This window comes from Oncorhynchus clarkii, chromosome 29, assembly GCF_045791955.1.
Source record: "Oncorhynchus clarkii lewisi isolate Uvic-CL-2024 chromosome 29, UVic_Ocla_1.0, whole genome shotgun sequence".
In the NCBI taxonomy this organism is placed as follows: Eukaryota; Metazoa; Chordata; class Actinopteri; order Salmoniformes; family Salmonidae; genus Oncorhynchus; species Oncorhynchus clarkii.
This window is the reverse complement of record NC_092175.1, coordinates 40,956,757-40,970,902: the sequence shown is the minus strand read 5'-3', so window position 1 is coordinate 40,970,902 and position 14,146 is coordinate 40,956,757. Positions and strand designations below refer to the sequence as shown.

General features: G+C 43.2%; 3 protein-coding genes across 7 annotated transcripts in view; 1 reads left to right on the top strand and 2 right to left on the bottom strand.

Moving 5' to 3' along the window:
* LOC139388098 (periostin, osteoblast specific factor a) overlaps positions 1–12,780 on the top strand; it is an 84,685-nt gene extending 71,905 nt beyond the window's left edge. Inside the window, exons 20-26 of one of the 5 annotated variants that reach the window (XM_071134662.1) lie at positions 669–749; positions 8,478–8,531; positions 9,715–9,801; positions 10,419–10,442; positions 10,887–10,919; positions 11,021–11,044; positions 11,506–12,780. In XM_071134662.1, the coding sequence (XP_070990763.1) occupies positions 669–749; positions 8,478–8,531; positions 9,715–9,801; positions 10,419–10,442; positions 10,887–10,919; positions 11,021–11,044; positions 11,506–11,651 (449 nt within the window). In that variant the 3' untranslated portion in view covers positions 11,652–12,780. The remainder of the gene's footprint in view (positions 1–668; positions 750–8,477; positions 8,532–9,714; positions 9,802–10,418; positions 10,443–10,886; positions 10,920–11,020; positions 11,045–11,505) is intronic. The other 4 variants (XM_071134663.1, XM_071134665.1, XM_071134664.1 and 1 more) reach the window with 4 other exon arrangements.
* The window catches only part of LOC139388601 (regulatory factor X-associated protein), a 1,150,577-nt gene that overhangs the window by 790,230 nt on the left and 346,201 nt on the right, over positions 1–14,146 (bottom strand). The window lies entirely within an intron of this gene.
* The window catches only part of LOC139388239 (protein starmaker-like), a 2,397-nt gene continuing 1,502 nt past the window's right edge, over positions 13,252–14,146 (bottom strand). Inside the window, exon 1 of the mRNA XM_071134788.1 lies at positions 13,252–14,146. This exon is cut by the window's right edge and continues 1,502 nt beyond it. Coding sequence (XP_070990889.1) covers positions 13,252–14,146 — 895 coding nt within the window.

The following is a 14,146-nucleotide window of genomic DNA, read 5'->3' as shown; positions in this document are numbered from 1 at the left end:
AAATAAATTCATTAAAAATCCTACAATGTGATTTTTTGGATTTTTTTTTCTTCATTTTGTCTGTCATAGATGAAGTGTCTATGATGAAAATTACAGGCCTCTCTCATCTTTTTAAGTGGGAGAACTTGCACATTTGGTGGCTGACTAAATACTTTTTTGCCCCACTGTACTTGTCCACTGTATGTGGTGTGTTCCTGTAATCCATCACACTGAGTAGGTACTATGTTCAAATGCTATGGAGGGGTTTAAACATTGGTACGTTTTCAAAAGCTCTTGGAAACTGTTGGTGAAGATGTTTCTGTTCCCGAAGATTAATGACTCGCTTGATGTTGGTCTACGTTCAATCAATCAACAATGTTTTCTTGTTACTATAAGGAATGTATTTGTTGAAGAATCTGACGCGCAGGTCAAAATCTAACCATTCCTTCCTGTTTAGCACTTGATGTTTAATAAGAGATGACGTGTTGCGTTTAGACAACCAACAACCCAATAGAAGTCACAGTGTTGTACTACATCTGCGTGTCCAGGTTTACGAGACAAACCATCTCTAGCAGACGATAGAGCTCTGTGATCTGCCAATACTTTGGCGCAACAACGCAATTGTCTAACCAGCACCCCACAACTGCAGGATGTATGATGACTTTGCGATGTTTGGGTCCCATGATTAGAGGTGTCTAAGGTAAAGAAGTTTCTGGAGAGTGAGGTTCATATTCTCCAGGAGGAAGAGATCAAGAAACTCGTAGAGGGAGGTTAGTCGGTCGGAGATGTAAACAAGCATAACAAACAAACAAATGACTGATGGGTGGCATGACAACCGCATGTATACCGTCACCCGTTTCCCCGGGCAACCAAAACGGCTACCTCTGCTTACAACCTCTCTTTGTAACAAGCATCCCATAGTATGAAAACTGATAGAGACTTTTCTTTTTGAGGATTGTGAATATAAAGCCTGGACATTTTTATTTTATTTTTATTAGGGATAAATTATTTTATGAAGATTAAAGTTTCGGAAAATAAAAAGGCTATTATTCTTGAACTCAAAATGCTCCAAACTCTGCAGCTAATAACATTCATACACCTACAATATAATTTTTTTATAGTATGATATATACAACACAGTTGAACTAATCAGATCCTAAACCCTGAAAACAAAGCAGTAAACCCAATCCAAAGACAAAAGATGAATGGTATTATCTGCTGTGAAGGGACCTCCTGCATGTGTCAGTCATCTAGATGATTCTGGGCTAATTGCACTGTGTTATGGCAGATTCACCCCTGCTCTTGGTAGCTAAGAGCAGATGTGTCCATTAAAACCCTGTTACTGTGATAAAGTAACAGGTAGATAGATATACCTCTTTCAGAGCATTGTTTTATTTTCTGAAGCAAGATGGTCCTAAAATTATAATCAATAAAATTGTATGCTAGGGTGTATCTGCCCAAAAAAACACATTTGCAAGTCTCGGTAAGGGAATTGTTTGCCTGTTCTACCCTGTTGATTTTTATTAATGTAAGGTTGTATTTTTTTTTTGTCTACAATATTCTCTGACTGAAATTGTCATGTATACATATTGATGCCTAATTATTCACGAGCCCATATCTAATTGGTGAAACAAACATTCTAGAAGGGGCATTTTTATGGCGTTAATAATTTTACCATTATGACATATATCATCATTAAGAATGTGTCACAAATGGCATCAGATTCCCTATAAAGTGGACTACTTTGGACCAGAGCTATGGGCCCTGGACAAAAGAAGTGTATAAAATAATAATAATAAATAATAAATTCTACTTTTATATAATGAATAAGGTGCCATTTGAGACGCCATGTTGGTAATGGTACAAAGCCGTTCCTCAAACAAAGCTCTATGTATTCATATTAGATCATGTATTGGATAACCTCCATACACTACTTCAACATCTACACACTACTCCAACCTCAATACACTATTCCAACATCAATACACTACTCCAACCTCCATACACTACTCCAACAGCCATTCACTACTCCAAAATCCATACACTACTCCATACACTACTCCAACATCAATACACTACTCCAACTTCCATACACTACTCCAACATCTACTCCAACATCAATACACTACTCCAACCTCCATACACTACTCCAATCTCCATACAGTACTCCAACATCTACACACTACTCCAACATCAATACACTACTTGAACATCAATACACTACTCCAACATAAAATACACTACTCCAACAACCATACACTACTCCAACATCTACACACTACTTCAACATCTACACACTACTCCAACCTCAATACACTATTCCAACATCAATACACTACTCCAACCTCCATACACTACTCCAACAGCCATTCACTACTCCAAAATCCATACACTACTCCATACACTACTCCAACATCAATACACTACTCCAACCTCCATACACCACTCCAACCTCAATACACTACTCCAACATCAATACACTACTCCAACCTCCATACACTATTAAAAAACTACTCCAACATCAATATACTACTCCAACCTCCACGCACTACTCCAACACTACTCCAACACAAATACACTACTCCAACCTCCATACACTACTCCAACACTACTCCAACATCAATACACTACTCCAACCTCCATACACAACTCCAATCTCCATACACTACTCCAACATCTACACACTACTCCAACCTCCATACACTACTCCAACACTACTCCAACATCAATACACTACTCCAACCTCCATACACAACTCCAACAACCATACACTACTCCAACATCTACACACTACTCCAACATCAATACACTACTCCAACATCAATACACTACTCCAACAACCATACACTACTCCAACATCTACACACTACTCCAACAACCATACACTACTCCAACAACCATACACTACTCCAACCTCCACACACTACTCCAACCTCCATACACTACTCCAACATCTACACACTACTCCAACATCAATACACTATTCCAACAACAATAACCTACTCCAACAACAATACACTACTCCAACCTCCACACACTACTCCAACCTCCACACACTACTCCAACATCTACACACTACTCCAACATCAATACACTACTCCAACAACCATACACTACTCCAACAACAATACACTACTCCAACCTCCACACCCTACTCCAACCTCCACACACTACTCCAACATCAATACACTACTCCAACCTCCATACACTCCATACACTACTCCAACATCTACACACTACATAAATACACTACTCCAACCTCCACACACTACTCCAACCTCCATACACTACTCCAACATCAATACACTTCTCCAACCTCCATACACTACTCCAACTTCCATACACTACTCCATACACTACTCCAACATCAATACACTACTCCAACATCAATACACTACTCCAACATCAATACACTACTCCAACATCCACACACTACTCCAACATCAATACACTACTCCATCATCAATACACTACTCCAACCTCCACACACTACTCCAACATCAATACACTACTCCAACCTCCACACACTACTCTAACCTCCACACACTACTCCAACCTCCGCACACTACTCCAACCTCCACACACTACTCTAACCTCCACACACTACTCCAACCTCCATACACTACTCCAACCTCCACACACTTCTCCAACCTCCATACACTACTCCAACATCCCTACACTACTCCATACACTATTCCAACCTCCATACACTACTCAATAAACTACTCCAACCTCCATACACTCCATACACTACTCCAACATCTACACACTACATAAATACACTACTCCAACCTCCACACACTACTCCAACCTCCATACACTACTCCAACATCAATACACTTATCCAACCTCCATACACTACTCCAACTTCCATACACTACTCCATACACTACTCCAACATCAATACACTACTCCAACATCAATACACTACTCCAACATCCACACACTACTCCAACATCAATACACTACTCCAACATCAATACACTACTCCAACCTCCACACACTACTCCATCCTCCACACACTACTCCAACCTCCGCACACTACTCCAACCTCCACACACTACTCTAACCGCCACACACTACTCCAAACTCAATACACTACTCCGACATCCCTACACTACTCCATACACTACTCCAACCTCCATACACTACTCAATACACTACTCCAATATTAATACACTACTCCAACCACCATACACTACTCCAACCTCCACACATTACTCCAACATCAATACATACACTACTCCAACATCCACACACTACTCCAAACTCCACACACTACTCCAACCTCCACACACTACTCCAACCTCCACACACTACTCCAACCTCCACACACTACTCTAACCTCCACACACTACTCCAACATCCGTGCACTACTCCAACCTCCATACCCTACTCCAACCCCAATACACTACTCCAACCACCAAACACTACTCCAACCACCATACACTACTCCATACACTACACCAACATCCATAACCTACTCCAAGCTTCATACACTACTCCAACATCTATAACCTACTCCAACCTTCATACAATACTCCAACATCCATAACCTCCTCAGTCCGCCATACAGTACTCCAAAATCCATACACTACTCCAACCACCAAACACTACTCCAACCACCATACACTACTCCATACACTACTCCAACATCCATAACCTACTCCAACCTACATACACTACTCCAACATCCCTACACTACCCCATACACTACTCCACCCTCCACACACTACTCCATACACTAATCCAGCATCAATACACTACTCCATATACTACTCCAATGTTAATACACTACTCCAACCACCATACACTACTCCAACCTCCATACACTACTTCATACACTACTCTAACATCCGTGCACTACTCCAACCTCCATACACTACACCATACACTACTCCAACCACCATAAACTACTCCAACCTCCATACAATACTCAAACCTGCATACACTACTCCAACAGCCATACACTACTCCAACCACCATACACAATCCTAACACTACTCCAACATCCATAAACTACTCCAACCCACATACACTACTCTAACATCCATCCACTACTCCATACACTACTCCAACATCCATAACCTACTCCAACCTCCATACACTACTCCAACCTCCATACACTACTTCATACACTACTCAAACCTCCATACACTACTCCATACATTACTCCAATATTAATACACTACTCCAACCACCATACACTACTCCAACCTCCATACACTACTCCATAAACTACTCCATACACTACTCCAACCTCCATACACTACTACAACATCTGTACACTATTCCAACCTCTATACACTGCTCCATACACTACTCCAACTACTATACACTACTCCAACCTCCATACACTACTCCAGCCTCCATACAATACTCCAACCTACATACAATACTCCATACATTACTTCAATATTAATATACTACTCCAACCACCATACACTACTCCAACCTCCACACACTACTCCAACATCAATACACTACTCCAACATCCACACACTACTCCAACCTCCACACACTACTTCAACCTCCACATACTACTCAAACCTCCACACTCTACTCTAACCTCCACACACTACTCCAACATCCGTGCACTACTCCAACCTCCATACCCTACTCCAACCCCCATACACTACTCCAACCACCAAACACTACTCCAACCACCATACACTACTCCATACACTACTCCAACATCCATAACCTACTCCAAGCTTCATACACTACTCCAACATCCATAACCTACTCCAACCTCCATACACTACTCCAACCTCCATACACTACTCCATACACTACTCCAACCTTCATACAATACTCCAACATCCATAACCTACTCAGACCGCCATACAGTACTCCAAAATTCATACACTACTCCATACACTACTCCAACATTCATAACCTACTCCAACCTACATATACTACTCCAACATCCCTACACTACCCCATACACTACTCCACCCTCCACACACTACTCCATACACTACTGCATTATCAATACACTACTCCATATACTACTCCAATGTTAATACACTACTCCAACCACCATACACTACTCCAACCTCCATACACTACTTCATACACTACTCTAACATCCGTGCACTACTCCGACCTCCATACACTACACCATACACTACTCCAACCACCATACACTACTCCAACCTCCATACAATACTCCAACCACCATACACTACTCCAACATCAATACACTACTCCATACACTACTCCAACATCCATAACCTACTCAAACCTGCATACACTACTCCAACAGCCATACACTACTACAACCACCATACACAATCCAAACACTACTCCAACATCCATAAACTACTCCAACCCACATACACTACTCTAACATCCATACACTACTCCATACACTACTCCAACATCCATAACCTACTCCAACCTCCATACACTACTCCAACCTCCATACACTACTTCATACACTACTCAAACCTCCATACACTACTCCATACATTACTCCAATATTAATACACTACTCCAACCACCATACACTACTCCAACCTCCATACACTACTCCATAAACTACTCCATACACTACTCCAACCTCCATACACTACTACAACATCTGTACACTATTCCAACCTCTATACACTGCTCCATACACTACTCCAACTACCATACACTACTCCAACCTCCATACACTACTCCAGCCTCCATACAATACTCCAACCTCCATACACTACTCCATACATTACTCCAATATTAATACACTACTCCAACCACCATACACTACTCCAACCTCCATACACTACTCCATACACTACTCCAACCTCCATACACTACTACAACATCCGTACACTATTCCAACCTCTATACACTGCTCCATACACTACTCCAACTACCATACACTACTCCAACCTCCATACACTACTCCAGCCTCCATACAATACTCCAACCTCCATACACTACTCCATACATTACTTCAATATTAATACACTACTCCAACCACCATACACTACTCCAACCTCCATACACTACTCCATAAACTACTCCATACACTACTCCAACCTCCATACACTACTACAACATCTGCACACTATTCCAACCTCCATACACTACTCCAACCACCATACACTACTCCAACCTCCATACACTACTCCATAAACTACTCCATGCACTACTCCAACCACCACACACTACTCCAGCCTCCATACTCTTACTCCATACACTACTCCGACCTCCATACACTACTCCATACACTACTCTAACTACCATGCACTACTCCATTCACTACCCAATACACTACTCCAACCTCCATACACTACTCCAACCTCCATACTCCGTCTGTCTGTCTGTCTGTCTGTCTGTCTGTCTGTCTGTCTGTCTGTAAGGCTATGTGCTTGTATCACTTTTGCTCTGATGGGTAATGGGGCCTGTTGTAAATTCTGAATGGATTGGTCCAATTCTGTAACGGTGGGGTGTGTTTGTATGTGCGTGCGGTGGTGGACTAGGAAGCATAGCCAGGTGTGTTAGCGGTGGTGGACTAGGAAGCATAGCCAGGTGTGTGTGTTAGCGTTGGTGGACTAGGAGGCATAGCCAGGTGTGTGTGTGTTAGCGTTGGTGGACTAGGAAGCATAGCCAGGTGTGTTAGCGGTGGTGGACTAGGAGGCATAGCCAGGTGTGTTAGCGGTGGTGGACTAGAAAGCATAGCCAGGTGTGTTAGCGGTGGTGGACTAGGATGCATAGCCAGGTGTGTGTGTTAGTGTTGGTGGACTAGGAGGCATAGCCAGGTGTGTGTGTGTTAGTGGTGGTGGACTAGGAGGCATAGCCAGGTGTGTTAGCGGTGGTGGACTAGAAAGCATAGCCAGGTGTGTTAGCAGTGGTGGACTAGGAGGCATAGCCAGGTGTGTGTGTTAGTGTTGGTGGACTAGGAGGCATAGCCAGGTGTGTGTGTGTTAGCGTTGGTGGACTAGGATGCATAGCCAGGTGTGTTAGCGGTGGTGGACTAGGAGGCATAGCCAGGTGTGTTAGCAGTGGTGGACTAGGAGGCATAGCCAGGTGTGTTAGCGGTGGTGGACTAGGAGGCATAGCCAGGTATGTGTGTGTTAGCGGTGGTGGACTAGGAGGCATAGCCAGGTGTGTGTGTTAGCGGTGGTGGACTAGGAGGCATAGCCAGGTGTGTGTGTTAGTGGTGGTGGACTAGGAGGCATAGCCAGGTGTGTTAGCGGTGGTGGACTAGGAGGCATAGCCAGGTGTGTTAGTGGTGGTGGACTAGGAGGCATAGCCAGGTGTGTTAGCTGTGGTGGACTAGGAGGCATAGCCAGGTGTGTTAGCGGTGGTGGACTAGGAGGCATAGCCAGGTGTGTGTGTTAGTGGTGGTGGACTAGGAGGCATAGCCAGGTGTGTGTGTTAGCGGTGGTGGACTAGGAGGCATAGCCATGTCTGTGTGTACTGTATCTGTCTGTCTGTCAGTACATGTTGTTTAGTCATTACATGACTTCAACACCCCTCCACCCCTCTCCACTGTCACTCTTAAGGTGCAACCGGATACACAACGGTCACCAAGCTCATCGAGCCTCAGGTCATTGAGGGTAAGGCCACCTTAAGTATCTCATCTCTATCTCATCTCTATCATCTCCTCTTATAAATAAGTAATAGTTCCTTGCTCGGTCAGGAGACATCAACATAGCCGCTAACCCTTCAGTGTTTGCAGATATGAAGAAAGTCAGATACAGGTTTTAACCAAAATGGAGGAAAGTTCCATGTTGGATTGTGAAGTGGAGTCATCAAATCAAATCAAATTTATTTATATAGCCCTTTGTACATCAGCTGAGATCTCAAAGTGCTGTACAGAAACCCAGCCTAAAACCCCAAACAGCAAGCAATGCAGGTGTAGAAGCACGGTGGCTAGGAAAAACTCCCTAGAAAGGCCAAAACCTAGGAAGAAACCTAGAGAGGAACTAGGCTATGTGGGGTGGCCAGTCCTCTTCTGGCTGTGCCGGGTGGAGATTATAACAGAACATGGCCAAGATGTTCAAATGTTCATAAATGACCAGCATGGTCCAATAATAATAAGGCAGAACAGTTGAAACTGGAGCAGCAGCACGGCCAGGTGGACTGGGGACAGCAAGGAGTCATCATGTCAGGTAGTCCTGAGGCATGGTCCTAGGGCTCAGGTCCTCCGAGAGAGAGAAAGAAAGAGAGAAAGAGAGAATTAGAGAGAGCACACTTAAATTCACACAGGACACCGAATAGGACAGGAGAAGTACTCCAGATATAACAAACTGACCCTAGCCCCCCGTCACATAAACTACTGCAGCATAAATACTGGAGGCTGAGACAGGAGGGGTCAGGAGACACTGTGGCCCCATCCGAGGACACCCCCGGACAGGGCCAAACAGGAAGGATATAACCCCACCCACTTTGCCAAAGCACAGCCCCCACACCACTAGAGGGATATCTTCAACCACCAACTTATCATCCTGAGACAAGGCTGAGTATAGCCCACAAAGATCTCCGCCACGGCACAACCCAAGGGGGGGACAACCCCCTCATCACCATTTTGCTAACAAACCTGACTTCTTCAGATCTGCAAAGACTAAAGGGACAGTAGGGTATAAGACCAGGACTAGGGGTCTGTATTCTACAGTAGGATGTAAGACCAGAACTAGGGTCCGTTTCTGTAGTGGAACCTTTATCCTACCATATGAAACTGTATCTGTGGATCCACGAATCCTCCATTTTGAGTCTAACAGCTCCAGTTTCCTTCCGCAGGCCCAGATTTCGCTAAGATCACCACCATTCACGGCAACCCGGAAATGATTGCCCAAGAGTCAGAGAGGATCACCAAACTAATCCAAGGTCAGAACCTAATTTGAGATAAAGAAAGTTTTCTGGCCTTAAAACAAGTCCTAATCAATCACCAGAGCGTTGTTTAATCTCTGTTTACCATCTCTGTTAATTATCTCTGTAAACCACCTCTGTTTAGCATCTCTGTTTACCATCTCTGTTAATCATCTTTGTTTACCATCTCTGTTAAACCTAAACACACAACGCAATAACACAATTAGCTATGCAAGATGTCTTCCCTGCAAAACATTGCACATTTTGCACAAATACACATTTTAAGTTGCTACTGGCGTTCTTGCATTGTGTGCTTGCATAAAATATAGATTAGGATTTAGGCGATTAGGTAATTTACTGTTATCTCTCTCTATACATGGAGGCAACAGGGGGCAGTTTGAGTAATGGATTGTTATCTCTCTCTCTCTCTCTCTCTCTCTCTCTCTCTCTCTCTCTCTCTCTCCGTCTCTCTCTCTTTCTCTCTCTCTCTGTCTCTCTCTCTCTCTCTCTCTCTCTCTCTGTCTCTCCCTCTGTCTCTCTCTGTGTCTCTCTCTCTCTATTTCTCTGTCTCCCTCTTTATTTCTCTCTCTCTCTATTTCTCTATTTCTCTCTCTCTGTCTCTGTCTCTCTCTCAGATGGAGGCAGTAAGGGTGCCCCAGGTAAATAAATAGATGACAACACACTCTCTCTCTCACAACACACACAGAGGTGGAAAAAGTACTCGATTGTCATACCCGATATTGAACAAACCACTTTTTTCATCACGTTATACTCACGTAATGTATATCTCGCTGTTAAATATCTCTGTTAACCACCTCGGTTAAACATCTCTGTTAAACATCTCTGTTATACTCATGTAATGTATATCTTGCTGTTAAACATCTCTGTTAACCACCTCTGTTAATCACCTGTGTTAACAATCTCTGTTTACCATCTCTGTTAAGCCTAAACACACAATGCAAAAATACAATTAGCTATGCTCGATGTCTTCCCTGCAAAGCATTGCACATTTTGGGCTTCACACTTTTGGGTATACTGCAGCGCAAATAAGGGACAGTTTGAGTAATGGAGTGTTCTCTCTCTCTCTCTGTCTCTCTCTACAGATGGAGGCAGTAAGGGTGCCAAAAGATCCCCAGGTAAATAAATAGATGACAACACACTCTCTCTCTCTCTCTCTCTCTCTCTCTCTCTCTTTCTCTCTGTCTCTCTACGTGTCTCTCTCTCTCTATATATACAGATGGAGGCAGTAAGGGTGCCCCAGGTAAATAAATAGATGACAACACACTCTCTCTCTCTCTCTGTCTCTCTCTCTTTCTCTGTGTCTCGCTACGTGTCTCTCTCTCTCTATACAGATGGAGGCAGTAAGGGTGCCCCAGGTAAATAAATAGATGACAACACACTCTCTCTCTCACAACACACACAGAGGTGGAAAAAGTACTCAATTGTCATACTTGAGCAAAAGAAAAGATACCTTTTATATAAAATGATTCGAGTAAAAGTGAAAGTAAGATTCTTCTTGAGTAAAAGTCCCTTCCTCGATCATCTTGGTTCTCTACCTCTCGGTCTCTTAACTGTTTCTCTTTTCATCATGTTTTGTTTTTCTGTCGCAACGTTATCCTTTCTTTCGCTCTCTTCTTCCTGTTTCTATCATTTTCTTCTTCACTCCTTTCCACTCTCGTTCTCCTCATGGTTCCCTTTGTCTCTCCGTCTCCTTTTCTAAAGCTGGTGTTAGGAGGAGGAAGGCACGGCTGGTGAGACGCCACAACAACCAAAACCCACGTCCGGACCTGACCCGTCCAAACCAGCTAAGACCAGTCCAGACCAGTTCAAACCAGCTAAGACCAGTCCAGACCAGTCCAAACCAGTAAGGACCAGTCCAGACCAGTCCAAACCAGTAAGGACCAGTCCAGACCAACCAAACCAGTAAGGACCAGTCCAGACCAGTCCAAACCACACCAGCCCTGCAGGAATCCATTTCCAGATCATTATAGAGGCACAGCAAAGAACACAACAAAACAACACAACAACACAACAACACAACAACACAACAACACTTTCTATGTTCCCTTGATGGGAAAAGAGAAAGTATGAAAACATGTCTGTTTGAAAAGATGTTGATAATACATATTTTCAAACTATTTTGTTCTCTGGGCAGAGGTGAATAATGAACTTAACCTACAGTAGAGTGAAACAACTGGACCAATGGTGTCGGACATGATGTGTTTTAACAATGCTAAGATAATCGGTGTTCCTACATGATGTGTTTTAACAATGCTAAGATAATCGGTGTTCCTACATGATGTGTTTTAACAATGCTAAGATAATCGGTGTTCCTACATGATGTGTTTTAACAATGCTAAGATAATCGGTGTTCCTACATGATGTGTTTTAACAATGCTAAGATAATCGGTTTTCTTACTTGTAAGTAATATTTGTATGCAAGGACATGTACTTTTAATAACTTTTATGAACTTTTACTGTGGTGCAGATGAGGTAGAAGGTTTGAAATAACATTTCTACAACGGAAAGATGATGATGTTTGGTTTTTTTTTGTTTCTCAGTTTAGTTTAAATGATGGCTTGATCTGGAAGACATTTTGTATGTTTTATAATGGTGCTGGCATTCTGTATTACGGATTAATCTTGACCAATAGGGATGAAGCATTGTGTGTTATGGATGCATCTCAACCAATAGGAACTAAGCATACTATTACAAATGCATCTCAACCAATAGGAACTATGCAATACTAATGCTGTACGTTATCTAAACTTAATTAACAACCAACCAAACAGAATCCTGTTTCGATAGTTTAGTTCCGTATCTGAATGGATTATTTTCTGATTTCCTGTTTTAATTGGTTTGTGTTGATCTTTTAGCGAGGCTTCCTGCTGTTAGAACTGTTGATGTTCAGCTGTACCATTATACCTTTGCAATCTATGCACCTTTTTACCTCTGTGTCGTTTTGAAAATAAATGTTCAATAAAAGTTACAGTTGAATGTGAAGATCTTCTTGGTTTTTTTATCATACCGGTACGTTTGGTCATATAAGATCAATTCTGGAAATCCTGGTTGGAAGAATTCGGATTCCTTGCCTATTTCCTCATGATTTAAAAAAATGTGTATTTCTGGAAAAACTGGGAATTCTGGGAAACCTAAAGACAAGGCTCTAATGTCAGCTCTGTGAACAAACTTGAATCATCTGAATAAGGGACAAGAGAGGACAGAGACTAGTCCCAGTGTTTACCATGACTGTTATCTTAGTGAACGTCTGGGAAATAGCCTTTAAAAGGCACGTTGTCGACAGTGCGGTGCGCTTGATGACATTGTGCAATTGATTGAATCCTGCCTTTTAGTTCTCCTTCTCCACAACTCACAGCTCATAAATAGACAGGCTTCACATGCTCTTGGAACCCTGTGACATCACTCTGCTCGGGACCTTGTGACATCAGTCTCCTCGGAGTCAAAACTTCAGACTCCGACGACATGACGTGAGAAATAGCAGCAGATCATCAAAGCATTATGAAAACCACTGGTAGATGCTTTGTGTCTGTCATCACTGGTAGAGGCTTTGTGTCTGTCATCACTGGTAGAGGCTTTGTGTCTCTCATCACTGGCAGAGGCTTTGTGTCTGTCATCACCGGCAGAGGCTTTGCGTCTGTCATCACTGGCAGAGGCTTTGTGTCTGTCATCACTGGCAGAGGCTTTGTGTCTGTCATCACTGGCAGAGGCTTTGTGTCTGTCATCACTGGCAGAGGCTTTGTGTCTGTCATCACTGGCAGAGGCTTTGTGTCTGTCATCACTGGCAGAGGCTTTGTGTCTGTCATCACTGGTAGAGGCTTTGTGTTTGTCATCACTGGCAGAGGCTTTGTGTCTGTCATCACTGGTAGAGGCTTTGTGTCTGTCATCACTGGCAGAGGCTTTGTGTCTCTCATCACTGGTAGAGGCTTTGTGTCTGTCATCACTGGCAGAGGCTTTGTGTCTGTCATCACTGGTAGAGGCTTTGTGTCTGTCATCACTGGTAGATGCTTTGTGTCTGTCATCACTGGTAGAGGCTTTGTGTCTGTCATCACCGGCAGAGGCTTTGTGTCTGTCATCACCGGCAGAGGCTTTGCGTCTGTCATCACTGGCAGAGGCTTTGTGTCTGTCATCACTGGCAGAGGCTTTGTGTCTGTCATCACTGGCAGAGGCTTTGTGTCTGTCATCACTGGCAGAGGCTTTGTGTCTGTCATCACTGACAGAGGCTTTGTGTCTGTCATCACTGGCTGAGGCTTTGTGTCTGTCATCACTGGCAGAGGCTTTGCGTCTGTCATCACTGGTAGAGGCTTTGTGTTTGTCATCACTGGCAGATGCTTTGTGTCTGTCA